The following is a 21,892-nucleotide window of genomic DNA, read 5'->3' on the forward strand; positions in this document are numbered from 1 at the left end:
ACTTTATTTCAGATCTTGTTTCATTTAAGATGCCTTTATATTCTATCCGAGTGATTGCTTAAATTTTAATATATTTTATAGAGATGGCGCCGCCAAAATAATTTTGTCCGGCCGAGTCATGAACTATATATTTAACGAGCTTGTATGTTTTTTTTACGGTGTTATGCTCATCATGGTGTCAATGGTCCGTAAGCTGCAATTAAAAACCCCTAATAAATATTTTTAATCAAATCTCTAAATTCTTACAAAACCGGAAAAAGATTTATCAAAGACGACATTGTATATATTTGAAAATTGGTTTCAACTTAAAACGAATAAAAGTTTGAAAGCTTTAAGAATTGAAAATTCTATATTTTTTCTTTCTCAACATCGACGTAGCAAATTTGTCTATATCTATTCCAGGTTTGATGTGAAATCAGCGGCCAAATTTCACGTGTTGCATTGCAGGGCACGGCGTTTGGGTTCTAGACTTGAATATTCGGCTTTCTTTGGGTTCTAAACTTTAAGACTATATAAAGGCTCGTGCACCGCACCTCTACCTTCCGGTTATAAATCAGGACAGATCAGGTACACAATGGTTTTCAATATTTATAATTCGTTAACAATCGACTGGTTTTAATAATACAATTTTAAGATTAAATTAGTGTTGATTAAGGATTCTGAACAAATATTTTCTGGTGTTGGTTTAAATAGCGTTTTTCGGTGTATGTGTTAATGAACAAGTAGGATGTATTAATAAAGAACTATCTAACGATGTGTTTATGTTGACGATTTTGGTATAATTCTCCGGAGTACATATTAGTTTGTTGTTGCCGAGTCCAGTAATGTACTTACTTTATTTGGTTCGAAAATCTACAAAGCTCATGGTTCCATACGGTTTTAAAGTAGTTTTTTGTTACTAAAGCTTAGTTCTGTTCATTTCTGACTGTGGAAATCTTGTACCAAATTGATTGGAGTGTGGNCCCCCCGTTCTATTATTTTTATTCATGACCTTTGATTTTCAGTCATTTTGTAGTATTTTAGGGTTAGGTTAGGTCGAAACTTTCTGGGCCAAGCGCTGCGGCTAGGACAGGCTAGGGGTCGAGCGCTGAGGCCATATGTCTTAAATTTAAGATCCGTGTACAAAATCGATAGGGAGGCGGGGTCTAAAAATATTTCTCTAGGAAATTACCACTGGTAATTTCTATTTCGCATGTTAGCAATGACAACTGACAAATAACTAAAACAGTTTAACGTACTACGCAAAATTTAAGTTTAATATTTGTTGCAGAATGGCGGACGCAGCTCCTGCCGATCGTGGTGGTTTCAGAGGTGGATTCGGAGATAGAGGACGTGGCCGTGGAGGTGACAGAGGCCGTGGGGATCGTGGAGGACGTGGTCGCGGTCGTGGACGCGGCCGTGGAGGTCGTGGTGGCAAAGAGGATAAGGAATGGGTCCCAGTGACAAAGCTTGGACGTCTTGTAAAAGATGGAAAGATTAAGTCTTTGGAGGAGATTTATCTTTTCTCTCTCCCCATCAAAGAGTTTGAGATCATTGATCATTTCCTCGGCCCCGCACTCAAGGACGAGGTACTCAAGATCATGCCCGTTCAGAAGCAGACCCGTGCCGGTCAGAGGACTAGGTTCAAGGCTTTCGTAGGTAAATTATTGACTAACTGAACAAAAAATTAATGTTAATAGGTTTCCTGGTTCAATTAATATTAAATATGATGAGTCATTCAATCACCATCTTTCGCCTGAAAGCAATGATTACAAAGAACGGCCAACTGATAGTCTTCTGCTCAATAACCAACAAAATCACATCCTTGGTTTCCCTTACCTAATTTAAACTTTATTTCAGCTATTGGTGATTATAACGGTCACGTTGGTCTGGGTGTCAAGTGCAGCAAGGAGGTTGCTACTGCAATCCGTGGTGCCATTATCCTGGCCAAGCTTTCCATCGTTCCTGTGAGGAGAGGATTCTGGGGTAACAAAATCGGTAAACCCCATACCGTCCCCTCTAAGGTAATAGCATATTGGCCGTTGGCATGATGGAGGGTGCTTAATTTAGGGTTTTTTACCTCGAAGCCACGCTACAGCATTAGATATTGATGCTGAGAGTGCCAAATTATACTTGGGAGGGAAAGTAAATTGTCTTTAGGAAGCATGTCTGTATATATTGCTGTTCATGTGCCGTTTAACTGACAAACATATTTTTCTTCTAAAATTCGGGGTTTCTTTAACTATTGCATTTACCATATGAAAAATGTGTGGGAGGTGGGGGGTGGGTGCTGAAGCATTAGAATTGATGCCGAGAGGGCCAAATAATACTTTCTGAATATATTACTGTCCTGTGCCGTTAAACCAACCAACATGTTTTCTGCAACTATTAACTATTGAAATACCATATGAAGAGGGGGGGGTGTTGCTGAAATCAGGATTGTTAAGCCTTTTTACCTCGAAGCCACGCTACAGCATTAGATATTGATGCTGAGAGTGCCAAATAATACTTGGGAGGGATAGTAAATTGTCTTCAGGAAGCATGTCTGCACGTATTGCTGTTCATGTGCCGTTAAAACTGACTAACATAAAAAGTCTCACAGTAGACATTACTTTTATTTTACATACAAAACTTCAAATGAACATTGTTGTAGGTTACCGGAAAGTGCGGTTCTATCTGGGTGCGTTTGATCCCTGCCCCCCGTGGAACAGGAATCGTCTCTGCCCCAGTTCCAAAGAAGCTGCTCCAGATGGCTGGTATCGAGGATTGCTACACCTCTGCAAAGGGTTCCACTGGTACCCTTGGAAACTTTGGTAAGCACATTAGTTAGACTTATGAAATAGGTCGGTAATCTTTTGTATAGTACACATTCTGTTAGTGCACATTCGCCTAGTAGGTTTTTGCAAGTGTGTTTTTGCCTACAAAACTTTAAAGTGTTTTTTGTCCTTCCTAGCCAGGATTAATCATTCTCGTTAACATATGCATCATATTTGTCTGCAAAGAATGATAGATAAAGACCTGGCTGCCCTGCTCATTTTATATTAACTTGTATGTACTGCATTAGAATCGTCTCAAAATATTTTTATCCGATGCACGGTAGTAAGAGATTTCAGTGATGTTTAGTCTTCTAGAGCATTCCTTGACTCTTTGGCACATTTAAATTAATTATAAGTTCTATCAAATCTTGTACTGCAGTCATATTCAAAGGTCTTGAGTCGCAAAAAAATATTTGTTTAAATGAACAAACATTTGTTAGACAGGCAAACTGTTCAATAGGCTAAACGATTTACGGACACACTGATTCAGGCAAATTGTTACATGGGCGAATGTGAACTTGGAACTTAATGACGTTTTAGGCGAAAGTTTACAAAGCAAAAAGTTACTGATCCGCTGAAACCTCTGATATTAAATGTTTCAAAAGTGAACTGTGCTTAAAATTTAATCTTCCAAATGATGAGATTTTTACACGACGGTCTTCTGAGACAAAACTGCTGCCAACTTGTGTCCTGAATTATTTCAAGTATAAACATTAAACATTAAATTGATCAAATCAAACAAAACTTAGTAACATATGTTATATTTCAGCCAAGGCCACCTACGCAGCTATTGCTAGGACCTATTCCTTCCTCACCCCTGACCTGTGGAAGGAGACCGTGTTCTCCAAGTCTCCCTACCAGGAGCACACTGACTTCCTCTCAAAGAACCACAAACCCCTGGCTAGCCAGAGACAGGAACAGAGGCAGTACTGAGCGCAATGATTATTCATTTCGCGATTTCGCAACTTTCTTGTTAAGTTACTGAAAATAAACTGACAGAAAATTAACTTGGGTTTTATTTTAATGTCGTTTTTGATTGTTCGTATCTTGCAATCCTAGGGTTTGTGGCAAGTAAGAAGGTAAAGATTTAAAGATTTACCCTCCCTCCCTTTTAAGGATGCAGGCTAATTTTTAAATTTGGTTTGGTGCGACTAATTTGTCAGCCTATAGGAGTATTTATACACTCCTGTAAAATTTCATTTTAATCTTCGCATTATTTTACCATGATGAGTTATTCAATCACCATCTTTCGCCTGAAAGTAATGATTACAAAGAACGGCCAACTGATTTTAATACTTTTATCAGATTTTTCTTGATATTGTTAACGTGTTTATCTTAATTTTTTATTTTTCAGATCTCTGATGATGGCCGGGTTCGACAAGCTGTAATCTAAAAAGAGCTTGATAAGGTGAAAATTTAAAATATTTTTATCTAAACCTATTAAATTTCACTTGATGAACCTTCCAATCCATTCTCGGATTGGGTACTAGGGCTGTTGATTCTCCTGTCTGAGAATCAATGCAAGGATTGAATTGAATTAGGTTCTCTAATTCTTTTTATCCTGCACAGAACAACATACCCGGATAAGATGAAACTTGGCTCTGATCCTTTTTCTTTTACTATCTTGAAAGTTTTAAAAATGCAGTTTTTCAATTTGAAATTTTCAGGTTGGTGATAAGAAGTGGTTTCTGGAATGCATCTGTAATTCATTTTTTTACAAAGGTAGACCTTCATATAAATTTATTCTGCAGCACCTAATAGTCCACTGCTTTACTTATAATGTAGTGGACAGCATGTGTAAGCTAGATAAACTTCTTGCAAGTTGAAGGATATCTTCCCCTAATGAGGATATCCCGGGAAAGTCAGGATACATTGAATTCATATTTACAATTAAGATTTATCAATTAGACTCTTGGTACTCGATGCTAAACTTCGGTTCGGTGGCGAGTACCTTCGTGGCCGGAAATCGTGGATAATACGATCTATTTCCCCTTCCACAGAGTCTAATAGTATCCTGGTCCCTGATACCTGGCTTAGGCCGGGTCTCAAGGTAGACCGGGAGCTAGCATATTCCTAGGTTCTCTGTAGTCACTATGTGGCAGTGACCAGAGGGATAAACCATGCTAGCTACACTCCCTAATTATGTTAATCTTAATTTTTATGTTTTAGTGGATTAACTTGTATAACTTGCATTTAAATAATATTTTAGGATTGATGAAATGCAACGTGTACTCAAATGTAGATTATAATCATAAATAAAATACTGCAGGTAAATAATAAAAATGTGTTTGTTTTTTTAAAAATGATGAATTAATTGTACACCTGAACTAAACGTTGACAACTTTCTTAACTCTCTCACTGAAAACAATTGCCAGTTTTACCTCTGGTCTTATTGAATTTGTTTACTGAATTGTCATTTCGTTCAGAAATGCCCTGTACAGTGCTGATGTAAACCCTCTCCAAACCTTGATTTCCTAAAGGTAATTATCTCGAACTACTGACAGCTATAATCATGATAAATGATGACATGTTATTTGCTACTCTTGACTGCTGAATGACGACAGTATACCACCAAGATCGCTGATTCTTAACATTAAACAATTATGTTGGCATTGTTTGGACTGGGTTGTATTTTTTTATAATTCAGGACAGAGCCAGAGATCTGGAATCTGGATTTCTTAACGTTCACTGACAGGTGAGAATTGCTCACATTCATCGTTGAAAAATTGAATGATGATAACAAATTAGACAAGCATATGCCTGATTCTAATGATATTACTCAGGATGTCTGAATCGTCGCATCGCACTCAATGCCTTCTATGTTCTAGTTTTTATTTAATAATAATTTTTTTTTATAGAAGATAAAGAACTTAATACAGCGAATAATTACTGACGGTTGGACATTTCATCCTCTTAGGTAAGAACTTACTTCTCATGAGCACTATCTGATAAAAAATAAATGATGACCAATACTGTCCAGAATTAATGTGATGGCAACCAATTATGGATCGATAGGACTGAAAGTTAATGTCAATTGTTCAACTAATAATAAATATCCTACAGACTGTAATATTAAATACTTCAGAGTTGAGTCCTGTTCTAGACTGTTCTCATCCAGTTCTACTTTAAAAGGTAAGATTTATAAACACCTAAATCATTGTCTACTATTGGTATCAGACTGCCAAGTTTTAATCCCTTACTTCATTTGCTGAGCTGTCTTTGGGTCACATTGTTAAACCTTATTTTCATAACCAGGCATCAAGTATGGTTCTATGCATATTCTGTGTTTACGTTATGAAAAAGTAATTCTAGTTGGTCGCTTGGACAATTGCTTATACAATTGCCCTTTGAAACTGCTAGTACAGATCATTAATTGTTCCCTATAAAGAATGTTTGAAATTTAATATTGTTGAATATATATTTAATTTGATTTAGGAAGTGGATGAAAAAAGGAAACAATAGTGGTGACTGGATTTAAACCACAGGTGAAGATTTAAAACTGCGAAATATGACTTGAATCTGAACTTAAATTTTATTAGAATTTGTATGATGATAAACCCTTGGCTGTCTTAACCAATAATGTGGACAATAAATGGATCAACCAACTGATGTGTCATTTCAGTTTGATCAAATCGGATATTATTCTCAATTTTATGGTATTATATTTTTAGGCAAGCCATTTCTTAAGATCTGATATCCATTGAGGATTAAGTCGAGGTAAGAATGATTCTTACTTTTGTTAGTGTTCAAAGCTATGATAAGAGTGTTAATTTTCATATTAAATGCTTAATTATTGAATTTCTTAATTTTTCTGATGATAAACCCTTGGCTGTCTTAACCAATAATGTGGACATCAAACGGATCAACCAACTGATAATATATCAATGAAAGTCTTATTCTTTAAAACTACTATTTCAAACCTAATTGTTTTTTTGTTCAGATGGGCAAGTTTCACTGTACACATATCGGCAAAAGAGGTTGGACTTGGTTTACTTGATTAAGGTAAGAGAAAATAGATGAAGGCTACTTTTCTCTAAATGATGTATACTCATGGAAAATGACAAAATGATGGGTTTTATTCCTCGTCACTACCACTGAAGTATTTCCGATTACATACTATCTTACATTCATTAAAAGCTGATTAATTTTTAATGTATCTAGGGTCAATCCGTCTCTGGATATACACTTGTATGCTAAGCAACCTCTGAAGGAAGAAAGTACACTTGTATGCTGAGCAGCCTCTGAAGGATGAAAGTACACTTGGATGCTGAGCAACCTCTGAAGGAAGAAAGGTAATTTAATCTCGATGCCAGTAAAACATGCATTACTGGCTCAAGGTTCTTCCCACACATGGATCCAACCTTGTTTTTTCTTATGAAAAATAAATGCTAAAATATATCTTTGTATTGCAACCCTGCCCTACGGTATACTAGGGGAGATACTTAATCTTAGAAACAATTAATTTTATTTTAATACATAAAGGTCATAGTTGCCAACCAATACTAATTATCATTTTTAGGTGGCATTGGAGTTCTTGGTTCAACCCTCAGTATGTCTCGCTCTATGTAGAGGTAAGCGCAATGATTCTTTTCTGCTTGACACTTCATAGTGATGACTTTAAGGGACGTAATTCTGATAATATTGAAGACACTCAACCTTGCTGAATAACGAACTATACTAACTTATACAAATCTAAATGTTAATTGAACTCATGAATTTCTATTCAGATTGCGATAAGATCCTGAAATGCATTGGTTGAATTCTGCTCACTAAACTGGTAATAATCTTCTCAATTCTAGTTCAATTATTTCAGATGATATCAACGACACTATCATTGACCTTTATATGATTAAAACTTAATGCTGATGACAATTATGCCTCTTCTTTCATTGCACTCACTTCTAACATAATTCTGAGATAATGTTATTTTTGTTAAGATATTTTCTGGTGCTTAATGAGGATCCGGCAACGGAACATGGCGAATATATTCTGCAGGTAAAATTTTGTCAACTGAAAATTTATACATTGTTCAGATGATATTAAATTATTCTATCCTTGACTAAATCATGATTAAACAACATGCTGATGAATGAAAGAAATAGAAGATTTGCAGCATCATTTCACGGTAAATATTATTACAATTAGAACTTTTTATTATTTATTTTCGGTGATTAAAATTTCTACTTGGATGGATAAAATCTAAATGATTTCAAAATATCAGAATTCTGCCTGAGATTTAATTAACCTTCATCAATTGGTAAATCTTAGTTAGCTTAAAATGAGTGTTTAATACTTCAGTGGGAAATGGAATGAGGATTGAATGAGAAGTCTGATTCTAATAAATTGCAGGTATAAATACTTCTGAATTTGATTTATGTTTTTGTACTTAAAATGATGATTATTTAAATGTGTCTTCTTTTCCCAACTGAAAATAATTGAAGAAACTTTTCATTAATAACTGAGCATTTGAAGAAAGGAACTGCAGTGCTCGAGTTTTCTGCCTTTTTTTAGTCCAATATTTTTCAGGAGTGATTCCTTCTATTGGACAAAGAAGAAACACATTCTTCAGGTAGAAATTAATGAATTTTAATAAATCGAGCTTTGAGTCACTGTCGCTGGCCTATATGTAGTGTTGGTGCTGAAAGTTCGTAGATTAAATCTCTGAAAAGAAAGACATTAGCTCGCACCGGGGTTGAGCCATTATGCTGTCTCGGTTGTCGCTGATTGTTACAATTATTTTCATTAAATTTTTTTTTAATAACTAATTAAATATTTAAAATCAATTGTCTGAATTTTTTAAATTTTACTTTCTTGTTCAGGTAATGTTGCGGTCGTGGGTTAACCGAACTTTCTTGTCTCCTGTTTCCAATTTCCATTTCCCTCGAATTCATCCTGTTCGTTATCAAATTTTTTTCCTGAATAACCTTTCCTGTTCTTACCATTAACTGAGATCTTCCTATTATTTACTGCCTGTTTTTATCCCATTTTGTACCTTGCCTAAATATGAAAATAACTGGACTTCTAGTTATATATGAAAAATGGTGTATATTTTAAACAGAAATAAATGTATTTCTTCAAGTAATTGTGATGGGAGAGATTGAGATAGTATGTTGTTTTAAGAACATGTGTTCGATTTTTCATTGCTTTTGGTCCCTTCTGAAAGAGGAAGTTTATTTGAATAATCTTATTTGATAAGCATATTTATATGATGTACCGCATCACCAAGCTAGTGAGGTGTTCAAAAGATTTTTGACAGATGCGAGTATGTTATCACAAGCCCTTCTGGGTGAAGGAATCTTTGATATTTGCCTTATGTTGAGTGTATGTCCCGTAAAATTCTAAAACTGAAATAGGGGGAATGAATTTTGTAGAACTGGCAACCGGTGTGGCCGTAGCGCTCGGCGTAGACTGTCCAAGCCACAGCTATCGGCCCAGAAAGCGTCATAGCTTAACCTTACCCGTGGCTGCAGCGCTCGGCCCAGAAAAGTGTCTACCTAACCCTAATTAAATACTATCTTCTGTATCTACAAAACCTGGGTTCATTTACTAAGTACTTAAGATTTAGATCCTCTGCATTTGAATTTCTTCTTTATGGTACGGAAATTGTGTTATTTTTCAAGGTTTTCAAGTTCAATGGACTTCTTTGGATAACAAATGATTTTGTACATGTGTTCCACGAAACATGACAGTTGGTGAATAGATTCTTGTCTTCCATAATTTGTAAAGCTGTTTGATATAAGAGAATAACATAAAATATTGTTAGGCAGGCATATTATTGTAAACATGATTTTTAATAAAAGTATAGTTCAGTAAAAGATTTATTAAAAAAACAGCAAAAAGTCTTCTTAAATCAATACAGTATATGGAAGAAGACCTTCAAAATTATTAATCAATTGTCATGTTTCGTGAAACATCCTGTATAGATCCATAATATCGCGCTCGGCCCAGAAAGTGTCAACACTTAACCTAACCCATGGCCGCAGCGCTCGGCCCTCTAGCCTGTCCTAGCCGCAGCGCTCGGCCCAGAAAGTGTCTTAACCAACCTAACCCATGGCCGCAGCGCTCGGCCCACTAGCCTGTCCTAGCCGCAGCGCTCGGCCCAGAAAGTGTCTCAACCTAACCTAACCCTAAATTATAAAAAATAAATAATAATAAATTTGCTGGTTATTCTGATCATTGTAATACTTTGCTGCTAGAAGCATATTCAAATAACTAAAGATTGAGAATTTTTTCTAGAATATTTGCGAATTTTTCTTCTAAAGTTTATGAATTTTATCAAATTTCATTCAGAGAAAAATTTCATAATTTCAGGAGTTTGTCTTTCAGGAGTTTGTCTCGTCAGGAGTTTGTCTCGTCAGGAGTTTGTCTTTCAGGAGTTTGTCTTTCCGGAGTTTGTCTTTCCGGAGTTTGTCTTTCAGGAGTTTGTCTTTCCGGAGTTTGTCTTTCAGGAGTTTGTCTTTCAGGAGTTTGTCACGGCACCTTGGAAACCGGAGAAACGTATATGAACTCATAAAGTGGTTTATAATATTTATACTAAAACTTTAAACATTTCTTACGCAGAAAGGAAGATATTTGGAGAGATATTTCTTGAGGAAATTTTGTTTGTTTTGACATATCTGAGTTAATCGATACTTCTTTTTGAAAAATGTCTAGAGATTATAAAAGATTACATGAATTTCTATTCAAATTTTTTTCTCAAAATATTTTCTTTTTCGTGTAAAAAATGTTTATAGTTTTACATACCACTTGATCATAATCAGGCACTATTTATGCTAATTGATACAGGATTCTTTCTTGAATTTAGATAAAGTTGTCAAGTCGTCTCTGGACAAAAACATTTATCCCTGTGAAAAATTAAATTTGTGGCAACGCAACCCAGTAATTTGATGATGCATATTAGAAGTAAACATGAAGGAGTCTTTGTATTGACTGTGAATACGTTGCTACTCAAGCAGCTAATCTGAAGGAACGTATTGAAAGGAGTGAGATATCCTTGCGATCAATGTGAAGATGCTGCCACTACAGCAAGTGGTCTGAAGAGACTTATTGAACTTAATCATGAAGGACCGAGTCATCCCTGTTATGAGTGTGAATGTCGCATCTATATCTAGATTTTTTAGGTTTCTATATGCTCGTTCAGCTAATCTTCAACGGTCCCTACATCTTCAGTACAAGGACACAAATTAGTGCAGGACGGATCCTGAGACGAAGTGACACTAATCTTGTACCTGTCACTAAGCTATAGGGAAAATTATGAAAACCTGGCCCCTCCAGATTAATTTTCCCTCACGAGGATTATACTTTTCTATGTGATATTTATATTGTAAAAATATTAATCTTCGTGCCTTATTGATGGAACTTTTGTGCTTCCTTAAATATTGAGATTGAGTCGTAGCAGTCGCACAAACTCCACAAGGAAAGGTATTTTAAAGAATGAAGTATTTAAAAGTAAAGAAAGAAACCAATGTTTTAAATATTTAAAAGACTTAATATAGTCATGTAAAATATATCTTGTATTCTGTGCCACACCTAAACCAAGTTTTTAAACCTCTCATAGCGCTTACTAATTGAGTTTTTATTCCAGAATTTTATAACTAAATGATGTATGTTTTTAAGAAGTGACACGGTTTTCACTGAACAATATAAGGTATATAAATAACGAACTTTTATAATAAAGCACAATGAGTGTTACAAAATCTGTAATGTAGGCCAAGGTTGAGTTTTACGCGGAGAGCATCATGGTGAAGCACTTGACCTGAGACGGGATGATGTTACTGGTCGGAGTGTGTCTCTCAACCTTTTGTTCTTCCTTTCTTACCTACCATGTAATTAATGTTAACTCTTTTACAATTCTGAAACTTCCAAGGAAAATGCAATCTCTGTATTTAGACTGATTGAGACGGTTTAACCCAAAGTATGCGGTTGATCAAGAAACCTTAGTTTGAGCTGTTGGAGAAGGCTCAAATCAATCAATCAACCAAACCATTTCACGTAAGATCAAATTAACATTTAGCTCTGTTCGGATGGCTTACTTTGCAAATACAGGGAATTGTTAAGGCTGAAACCTGAAGACGTTGCTCTACTCAAAGCCCGAGATTAACAGTGTACGATGTTCCAACCTGTAGTAAGCCTGAGCCCGAAATTTAAAAGAGTATCGTTGGACAAAACTCCCGAGTTTCCTTTTTGGGGTCTTAACATTTGTGTAGATTTTGATTTAAGAGATTCGATAAATAACTAATATTATATTTTCATAACAAAAATATCTTAACATTTGTGTAGATTTTGATTTAAGAGATTTGAAAAAAATTGAGAATATAAACAAACTGAATAAAAGAATATTTCATAACCAAAATATTGATATTTACAAAATTGCCTAACCCCATTCGTGAAACCCGGGTTTTAAAACTGGTTTTCAGATCGATACCCTGTCTTAAGTTTTGGGCTCTGGAGATGTTGATGTACACCTTCACCCGGAGACTGTGAGCTCTGGAACCAAACCTTTACTATACTTGATTTCTGACAGAGACGGTTGAGGCGTATGTAGTTTTAAAGTAAGAGATTAATAGTTTGGTGAAAATATTCCTTAGAGTAAACCACATTCTAAGTATTAAATGTTTGGATTAGCTTTATCGAGACGTGGCTCTTGCTTTTTCATCTGCTCTGGAGAAAGAATTGGAACCTATACTTGGAGACGTGGATCTTTTTCTTTTTTCTTACCTGGTTCATTAGATCAATAATTTACCAGATTTTTGATTCATAATAGAACTGGGATGCACATGTATTGCATTAACGGCCGTCCACAGGCTGATGAAGAAGGATTCTTCTATGGTAAACTACGAAACTAGAACCTAATCATTTCAAAATTTTACTAAATCTTGTGTGTGACTTATACAAATATACAGTGTAGTACATTAGGTAGTGTGTTATGTAAACAGTACATCAAGTAGCCTGTAATGTACAGCAACTAAAATATTCCTTTAATGTACAACATATAAGTTTTTTTCCACATACAGCAACTGAGATGACCCATTGTTGTACACTGTGCACTGCACTTCACCTGAGATAACCCCTATACTGTATGGTGTACAGCAATTTTTCCAAATGTACTGCAACTAAATTTTTCCCACTATATAGCTACTGTAATTAACCCGGCGTGTTGCGCCACTAGGTCGGTTAACCAGATCTCGCCAGGGGTCAGCAGAGGAACCTCATCAGCTGTCACAAGGAGCCTAAACATATCCTGAATAATTTCTTTAAGGGACTTTCCAATTCATTTTCATTGACTCTTTATTTAGAATTTACATGAATGGGTCCAATGGTAATCTTTAGCTCGTTGTCTGAGCAGAAATTTATTTTTATCTGCCCATACTTTAATTTTTAATCCTTATATTTCTGCAACCTGATGCACACTGTGATTAAAAGGTCTATTGCTCTCAAGCAAAAATCGATAAGAATATTGCTAATTACTTCTTAAAAACCAAAGCTAAAAACAAGGGCTTTATAGTGCTAAAATGTAAAGGGCTACAGAAAGCAAGTGAGTTAGAGCAGTAAAATCTAATCCCAAGGCATCGCGGCACTTCAAAGTCGACCCTGTCTGGAAAATTAATGAGACTGTTAAAAATCAGGAGTGTGATAAATGATACCACATCAATTAACATATGAATAAATATCTTATTAATAAAGCTATAGAAGTTTAAATAAATATTATTTTTCAATAATGTTTTATTTACGGTAGGATGGTCGTTATAAAGAAACCAATTGTATTTAATAACCATATCAAAGTGATTTTGGTGGGGTATCTGGACTNATCAACAGCAATGTTGCTTTTAAGAAATTGCCAATAACTCATCTTAACAAAGATCTAAATAATTTCTATAGTTTTGTTTAAAGATATTACGTGATAATGAATGTTTTTGCTCATCTTTGAAATATGCCGTCTTTTTGCTTTTAAGCTAAAATGACGGAATTATTTTTTTGGCACCCTGAATCTGAATCAAATGAGATGGGTCAGGTAAAAACAAAAAATTGTGGTCAATAGCCCCCTTGCTTCGCCCTAATTCTCCTGGGCCATTACTATAAGACTATTACATCTATTGTACACATTTCAGAGAGAATGGCAGAAATTATGGAAGAAGATAAAGTTACCATTAAAGAAGAAGTCAAAGAAGAAATCAAAGAAGATGTAGATGAGGGAAGTACAGAAAATCGAGGTACGGTTAGATGTTTTATATACAGGGTGTCCCCTATCATATTAGACTATTAACGGGCTCGTATTTTATGGAAGACGACATTAATACATCGTATTTACAGATAAAACTTTGAAACACTGAAACTTTTATGTATGTCTAGCAGACAACGAAATAAACACAAACATGGGAACCCTTAAGCAGGACACATTCATCCGTGGTCTACATGTATACAAAAAGAAATTGGCTCCTGGAGATCAATTGACTGTTTCTTTGGATTGGTTTTGGATGAACGAAAATCCGAACAGATACAGTGTAGCCGTGTTTGATTCAAGGCGAAGAAAGGTAAAAAATTGCATAATTTTCGTTACAGAAGCTCCCCTAAATCTCCCTTCCCCCATAATATCATAGAAACAAAAATTATAAAACATTAAATGGAAGTTATGGTACGCCTTTTATTCTCTAAATATGTAGAACCAAAGAAGAAAGGCGAACATTTGTTTTTACCAAACAGAATTAAAAAGAGGGTCTTTTCTCATCTGTTAACAACCTCCTTCAAGTTTAGTAACCATTAAATTTTGCCCCTACTTTTTCATATTTATAGCTCATTATACAACTGTTATTTCAGGTTGGACACATCGCTCGGGAAATGGATGGAGTTTGGGAAAAAGAAGGTGGTGATTGAAATACCAGCTGGAGCCAGGCAGCATAATGCTGGAGATTTGGGACTCCAAATTGGTAAGATTCCAGCAAATTTTTTAATTTAATTCCATTTTATACCAAATATATTTTTTTAGCTTGCCAGCTGGTCGTACCCTTTGATAAGAAGGAAGATTTCAAGTGGCTTCGAGAATACAGAGAGCAAGTCCGAAAACATTAGGGATGATTAATTTTCAACTTTTTTAGAATGTCAAAAAAAAAATGTTACTGCAATTGATACTAAAAATTTATAAAAATCAAAAAAAGTAACTGGTTAAATAAACGATTCTTTAAAACATATTGCTCTTGGTATGAAAAGATGCACCTGGAGCCAGTAAATACCGTTAATTTGTTTGAAACTTTTCAAAATTTCTTAATATATGACCAAAAACTGATATTTTGGGACTCTCTGTTAATGGCAACTTCAGAGTTTCATGCGGATCTCTTAACACCCATATCAATGTTTGTTAAGAATTATTTTTTTCATGCTTTAGTTAATTTCATTAAAAATGATTGGCAATTTCTACTTGTGAAAAAATCGTCTTTTTTAATTGTTGTTTGAATAAGATGCAATTAAGAGGGGTTGGTGCTGATGGATGGAATTGTCTGGGCCCAATAAAAAACCCCAGCAATTTTGTTAAATAATAATAATACTATGCATGCACTCATAACTTTTCTATTTAATTATTTTTTCACTAATCAAGTAATTTGTAGTGACTCTTAATTGATAGAGTGGCATTTTTGGTGCACAACTTAAAAGCTTTGTTTGACCAATAGTTAATTTGATATCCCATTTTTTGTCTTTAATAAAACTGATTTTTTCATTTAAAGGTTCTCTACAAACTTTCTTTCTTTAGAAACGATGCAGAAATTACAAGCACGACATTATCTTCCACATTCTAGATTAGATTAAGTTTTCAAAGGTTACGTTGTGAATCAGACATGACTTAAGTTTTCATGCAGAGTCACTTGAAATTACAACTACAATCCCTTTATTCTTTAGATTTTTATTAAAAATTTAAAACATGAAGGAGTGAGATATCCATGCGATCAATGTGTATACACTGCCTCTACAGCATGTCGTCTAAAGAAGCATATTGACTCTAAACACTAAGGAGTGAGATATCCTTGTTCTCATTTTGAATACGCTACCATTACAGCAAGTTATCTGATGATTCATATTAAAAATGAACATGAAGGAGTAAGATATTCTTGTGATCAGTGTTTCGGATCCATATCATTTTGATTCGCGATCCGCATCCGTGATGATGGATCCGGATCCGAGGTAACTTTTGATTCTGTGAATCGGATTTTCCCTATTAAATGTTATGCAAGGTTATAATTTATAAACTATAGTAATCCTAAAGTTAAAAATGTCGTCATTACTATTATATAAATGTAAACATTAAATTATTAAAGATAATTTTGAAAAATTTTCGTCATGTAAATAATACATTTACGAACCATTTTGATTTATTTATTCCATGGTTTTGGTTAATTTTTGGCGCTACCCGGATCCATATCAACGTTTCCTGATACGGATCCGGATCCGACCAAATGATACGGATCCGACCGGATCCGGATCCGGATCCGAAACACTGCTTGTGATGAGTGTATATATGTTGTCACCCTATCCTGTCACTAAAAAAGCATAAAAAACTTATCATATTAAGTATGAATGGCTTTACACTGTAAAATTCAAGTTAAATAATTCTATTATTGTAGAATTTATTGTATTTATCTTTTTCTGATTGTATATTTTCCATAGGAACACCCAACTGTGTTCCCTGGTTCCCTTATCATTCTTCATTTCTTAGATAATATTTTTATCATTTTAACATTTTTGCAGAAGATTATTTTTTGACAAATTATATCTTTGAACAAAACTAAATGTTGATATAGTCATTACAAATATGAAATCATTTTAAAAAGTTTCGCCTTTTGGGGTGCGATTTAATCAAGGATATGCTTGCACATAGAGGTAATTTGTGAGCCGGAGAAAAAGTGGGTGTAGCTTATTTACTACCATAGTTAAACCGTTTATACTTAAATATGGTAGACTATGCTTTCAGGGCGCTTCACGCCCATATCCTTTTTCAACTTTAAACTGTGGCTCTATGGGCAAGAATTTTCTCTTGGTAAAATTGTAAACTAAAAAAAGAAGTTCGCGGATTTAATAATTTTTTTTTTGTGAATTCTCAAAGTTTAACAAAAATCAAAAACATTTGAATACAAATTTTTTAATTATAGCAATCCGTAAATCTTCCCAGGGGTCATGTGAGGTCCCACAAAATTTGTGTAGCCATGCGAGTACGCTGCTACTCAAGCAGGTGATCGGAAGAAACATATTGAAAATAAGCAGGAAGTAGTGGGATATCCTTGTTCTCATTGTGAATACGTTGCCATTACAGCAAGTAGTCTGAAGATTCATATTAAAAATAAACATGAAGGAGTAAGATATCCCTGTGATGATTGTAAATATGTTGTAACCCTATCCTGTCACTAAAAAATGCATAAAAACTTATCATATTAAGTATTACTGACTTTGCACTGTAAAATTCAAGTTAAATAATTCTATTATTGTAGAATTTATTATATTAATCTTTTTTCTGATTGTATGTTTTCCATAGGAAAACCTAACTGTATTCCCTGGTTCCCTCTTCATTGTTAATTTCTCAAATAATGTTTTTATCATTTCAACATTTTTGCAGAAAATTATTCTTTGACAAATTATATCTTTGAACATAATATGAAATAATGAATGTTTTATATAAATTTTATTTAACAAATATCATGCAAATATTTTTGTAATCAATGTGATAATACTACAATTCGAACTCATGGTTTAAAGATTCACATTCATAATTTTGTTAGATTTACACTGTAAAACAAAAATAAAAAAGTTCTGTGATTTTATAAAAAATTTTTGTGGTTTTCCAAAATTTAATAAAAATCGAATTTTGATGGAAATTTTTTTTTAAATTTTGCAATCAGTGTGAATATCTTGGGACTAAATCAAGTAATCTGAAAAGACACATTGAAAGCAGACATAAAGGAGTAAAATATTCCTGTTATTAGAGAAATCTTACCTCTACCTCAGTATCGTATTTGAAGTAACATATTAAATCTAAACATAAAGGAATAAGATTAGTAAGACCTCACTGCCACAAAAGCAGGAAATCTAATGAAAAACAAAGAAAATGAACTTTGAGCATCAGTGAAGAGATATCCTTGTGATGAGTGTAAATATGTTGTAACCTTATCCTGTAACTAAAAAATGCAAAAAAAAACGTATCATATTAAGTATGAATGGCTTTGCACTGTAAAATTTAAGTTAAATAATTCTATTATTGTAGAATTTATTGTATTTATCTTTTTCTGATTGTAAATGTTTCATAGGAAACCCCAACTGTGTTCCATGGTTCCCTCATCATTCTTATTAATTAAATAATATTTTTATGATTTTAACATTTTTGCAGAAGATTATTCTTTTACAAATTATATCTTTGATCAAAACTAAATGTTGAAGATATAGTTATCACAAATATGAAATAGTTTTAAAAAGTTTCGCCTTTTGGGGTGCGATTTAATCAAGGATATCACATAGAGGCAATTTGTGAGCCGGAGAAAAAGTGGGTGTAGCTTATTTACTACCATAGTTAAACCGTTTATACTTAAATATGGTAGACTAGGCTTTCAGGGCGCTTCACGCCCATCTCCTTTTTCAACTTTTAACTGTGGCTCTCTGGGCAAAAATTTTCTCTTGGTAAAATTGAAAACTAAAGAAAAAGAAGTTCGCGGATTTCATCATATTTTTTGTGAATTTTCAAAGTTTAACAAAAATCAAAAAATTTTGGAGACAAATTTTTTTAATTCTTACCATCTGTAAATCTTCCCAGGGGTCATGTGAGGTCCCACAAAATTTGTGTTGCCATTTTGACGGTTTTTGGATACCAACAGACAAGTAAAATATATAGATTGATAAAGATTGAATTATAATCAATGTAAATCTTTGTTTGCAGTACTAGCCTTTTATTCCTTTTAATTATATATAGAAGCTGGTTGGCAATATCAACTCCTGAAGAAGTCATCTAGTGTACATGTTGTTTAAATAAGATGCATATAAATAGAATAGAATTTTGTTAGATGATAATAATTATACTGTGCACATGGGAGGGAGTGGAATGGTAAAAATGAATCACTCCTTTTATACATAAAATACTAGATTTTCGGGGCCCTTCGCGCCCATCTTCTATTTTTATTGTGAACATTTTCTCTTTGTATTCAATTTACACTGTGAAACAAAAATAAAAAAGTTCTGTGATTTTATAAAAAAATTTCGTGGTTTTCCAAAATTTAATAAAAATCGAATTTTGATTGGAAATTTTTTTTTAAATTTTGCAATCAGTGTGAATATCTTGGGACTAAATCAAGTAATCTGAAAAGACACATTGAAAGCAGACATAAAGGAGTAAAATATTCCTGTTATTAGAGAAATCTTACCTCTACCTCAGTATCGTATTTGAAGTAACATATTAAATCTAAACATAAAGGAATAAGATTAGTAAGACCTCACTGCCACAAAAGCAGGAAATCTAATGAAAAACAAAGAAAATGAACTTTGAGCAGTGAAGAGATATCCATGTGATGATTGTAAATATGTTGTAACCCTATCCTGTAACTAAAAATTGCATAAAAATGTATCATACTAAGTATGAATGGCTTTACACCGTAAAATTCAAGTTAAATAAATCTGTTATTGTAGAATTTATTGTACTAATCTTTTTCTGATTGTATATTTTTCAAAGGAAAACTCAACTGTGTTTCCTGGTTCCCTTATCATAAATAATTAATTAAATAATATTTTTATCATTTCAAAATTTTTGCAGATTATTCTTTGACAAATTATATCTTTAAACAAAACTAAATGTTGAAGATATAATCATTACAAATATGAAATCATTTTAAAAAGTTTCTCCTTTTGGGGTGCGATTTAATCAAGGATATGCTTGCACATAGACGTAATTTGTGAGCCAGAGAAAAAGTGGGTGTAGCTTATATACTAGCATAATAATACCGTTTATACTTAAAAATGGTAGACTAGGCTTTCAGGGGATTTAGGGCGCTTCACGCCCATCTCCTTTTTCAACTTTTAAAACTCATGCTTTAAAGATTCACATTCATATCTGGAAACTCATGTTAAAAGTAAACATGAGAAAACAAAACTAAATGTCCAAGATTTAATTATCACGAACATGAAATCATTTTGGAGTGCGATTCAATGTACATAGACGTAATTTTTGAGCCGGAGGAATAGTGGGGTTAGCTAATATACTGGCATAGTTAAACCGTTCATGATAGACCAGACTTTCTGGGTGCTTCACGGCCATTTCCTTTTTCCACTTTTATTTTTTTTATTGAAAATTTAAGATCAAAAGACCTCTTCAGTGTCCTGGAGTTTGTAATAACTCTTGTAATAATAGAGATAAATGGTGCTAATTTTGCACCTATATTCTTTTATCCATAAGACACAGAATTTTTTTTTTCTTGATCTGGGGCGTAGAGAGGGGGGGGGGTGTTTGGCTGAAAACAGGTATTTTAATATATAAATATTTTATTGCCGATATATTATTATTGTTTTCAAGATTTTAGGTCGGAGAGAATATTAGACAAAAAAGCCTAACAAGGACAGATTCAGCATATTAGAAGTAAACATGAAGGCGTGAGATATCCTTGTATTCACTGTGAATACGCTGCCACTCAAGCAGGTTCTCTGAAGATACATATTGAATCTAAACATGAAGGAATACGATATCCATGCGATCAATGCGAGTACGCTGCCACTACAGCAGGTCGTTTAAAAACACAAATTGAATCTAAACATACAGGAGTGAGATATCCATGCTGCCAATGTGATCACGCTGCCACTACAGCAAGTAATCTGAAGACACATATTGATATTAAACATGAAAGAGTGAGATATCCATGTGAACAGTGTGAATACGTCTCTACAGGTGTAAAAAGTCTGAAGTTACACATTGAATCCAAACATGAAGGAGTAAGATATCCCTGTAAGCAGTGTGATTTTACCTCTAGCTCAATAGGGTATCTGAAGATACATATTGAAAATAAACATGAAGAAGTAAGATATCCCTGTGAGCAGTGTGATTTTACCTCTAACTCAGTAGGGTATTTGAAGAAACATATGAGAAATAAACATGAAGGAGTGAGATATCCCTGTGATCAGTGTGACTATGTTGCCACTGGTGTACAGCACCTGAAATTACACATTGAATCTAAACATGAAGGAGTGAGATATCCTTGCGATCAATGTAAACACGCTGCAACTGACCAAAATAATCTGAAGAAACATATTCAAAATAAACACGAAGGAGTGAGGTATCCATGTGATCAGTGTGAATACGCTGCCACTACAGCAGATAATCTGAAGAGTCATATTAAAAATAAACATGAAGGAGTAAGATATCCATGCAATCAGTGTACTTATGTTGCTCCTACATCAAATAATCTCAAAAGACACATTGAAAGTAGACATAAAGGAGTTAAATATCCCTGTTCGCAAGAAATCTTACTTCTACCTCAGTATGGTATTTAAAGAAATATATTAAATCTAAGCATGAAGCATTATAAGATATTATTGAATAAATATTGAGGAGTGAGATATCCCTGTGATCAGTGTGAATATGTTGCTACCCAATCCTGTAATATCTGAACAAAATTATTTGTACAGTTTGGGGAATGTACGCTTGTCTCTGTATAAATTATTTGGGTCAAAACTGCCCCAGCTCTTCTAGCAGCCTCAATACACTGGGTGGAGGTTTTCAGATTTAATGAAATTTTAACACCCAGATCCCATTCTACTGGGGTGTACCATTCATTGTTTATATATGGTTCAACATGAAGTACTTTGCATTTGGAAATATTGAAGCTCATATTCCAACTGTTCCAATTTATTAATTTATTTAGATATTCCTGAGTTTTTTCACATTCTTCTACAGTACTTGCATTATGCTCCAATTTAGTATCGTCTGCAAACTTTAATAAAATATCAATGTTTTCTGATGATATAGAAATTACAATGTGATAAAATGAGGGAGTGACAGCAATTATCAAAAATGTCAAAAATAGGAATTTCCCAAATGCCTGGGTATCTGGGAAATTTCCCAAATGCCTGGGTATCTGGGAAATTTC

General features: G+C 34.0%; 2 protein-coding genes, 2 long non-coding RNA genes and 1 other non-coding gene across 6 annotated transcripts; all 5 read left to right on the forward strand.

The window, feature by feature from the left end:
- The first annotated feature begins 1,236 nt into the window (after positions 1-1,236).
- Positions 1,237-3,802, forward strand: LOC111711560 (40S ribosomal protein S2). Its single transcript, XM_023485945.1, has 4 exons — positions 1,237-1,638; positions 1,840-2,003; positions 2,633-2,792; positions 3,565-3,802. Exons 1-4 carry the CDS (start codon positions 1,272-1,274, stop codon positions 3,726-3,728), a joined length of 855 nt encoding a protein of 284 aa, XP_023341713.1. The 5' UTR covers positions 1,237-1,271; the 3' UTR covers positions 3,729-3,802.
- Positions 3,803-5,309: 1,507 nt separating this feature from the next.
- LOC111711564 (small nucleolar RNA SNORD24) lies at positions 5,310-5,382 on the forward strand. The gene has a single exon (XR_002767283.1). It is a non-coding gene; the product is annotated as a small nucleolar RNA SNORD24 (small nucleolar RNA).
- Positions 5,383-11,311: 5,929 nt separating this feature from the next.
- Positions 11,312-11,992, forward strand: LOC111711562 (uncharacterized). The gene is made up of 4 exons (XR_002767280.1): positions 11,312-11,442; positions 11,504-11,620; positions 11,685-11,786; positions 11,853-11,992. It is a non-coding gene; the product is annotated as an uncharacterized LOC111711562 (long non-coding RNA).
- A 1,622-nt stretch (positions 11,993-13,614) lies between these two features.
- Positions 13,615-15,593, forward strand: LOC111711563 (uncharacterized). 2 transcript variants are annotated; one of them, XR_002767282.1, is made up of 4 exons: positions 13,615-14,005; positions 14,106-14,326; positions 14,610-14,719; positions 14,779-15,591. It is a non-coding gene; the product is annotated as an uncharacterized LOC111711563 (long non-coding RNA). The 2 variants fall into 2 exon arrangements; XR_002767281.1 differs by lacking the exon at positions 13,615-14,005 and having other exon boundaries at positions 14,018-14,326; positions 14,779-15,593.
- A 4,770-nt stretch (positions 15,594-20,363) lies between these two features.
- On the forward strand, positions 20,364-21,691 carry LOC111711561 (zinc finger Y-chromosomal protein 1; the record flags this gene model as incomplete). Its single annotated transcript, XM_023485946.1, has 1 exon — positions 20,364-21,691. A coding segment is annotated over one exon (933 nt), but the record flags the coding sequence as incomplete, so codon positions are not given.
- Between the last annotated feature and the right edge of the window lie 201 nt (positions 21,692-21,892).

Source organism: Eurytemora carolleeae, unplaced genomic scaffold (genome assembly GCF_000591075.1).
Source record: "Eurytemora carolleeae unplaced genomic scaffold, Eaff_2.0 scaffold1165, whole genome shotgun sequence".
NCBI classification, from domain to species: Eukaryota; Metazoa; Arthropoda; class Copepoda; order Calanoida; family Temoridae; genus Eurytemora; species Eurytemora carolleeae.

Coding starts and splice junctions, on each gene's coding strand:
- LOC111711560 (XM_023485945.1), top strand. CDS start 1,272: ATGGCGGACGCAGCTCCTGCCGATCGTGGTGGTTTCAGAGGTGGATTC. Junction 1,639..1,839: donor TAGGTTCAAGGCTTTCGTAG/GTAAATTATTGA, acceptor ACTTTATTTCAG/CTATTGGTGATTATAACGGT. Junction 2,004..2,632: donor CCCATACCGTCCCCTCTAAG/GTAATAGCATAT, acceptor ACATTGTTGTAG/GTTACCGGAAAGTGCGGTTC.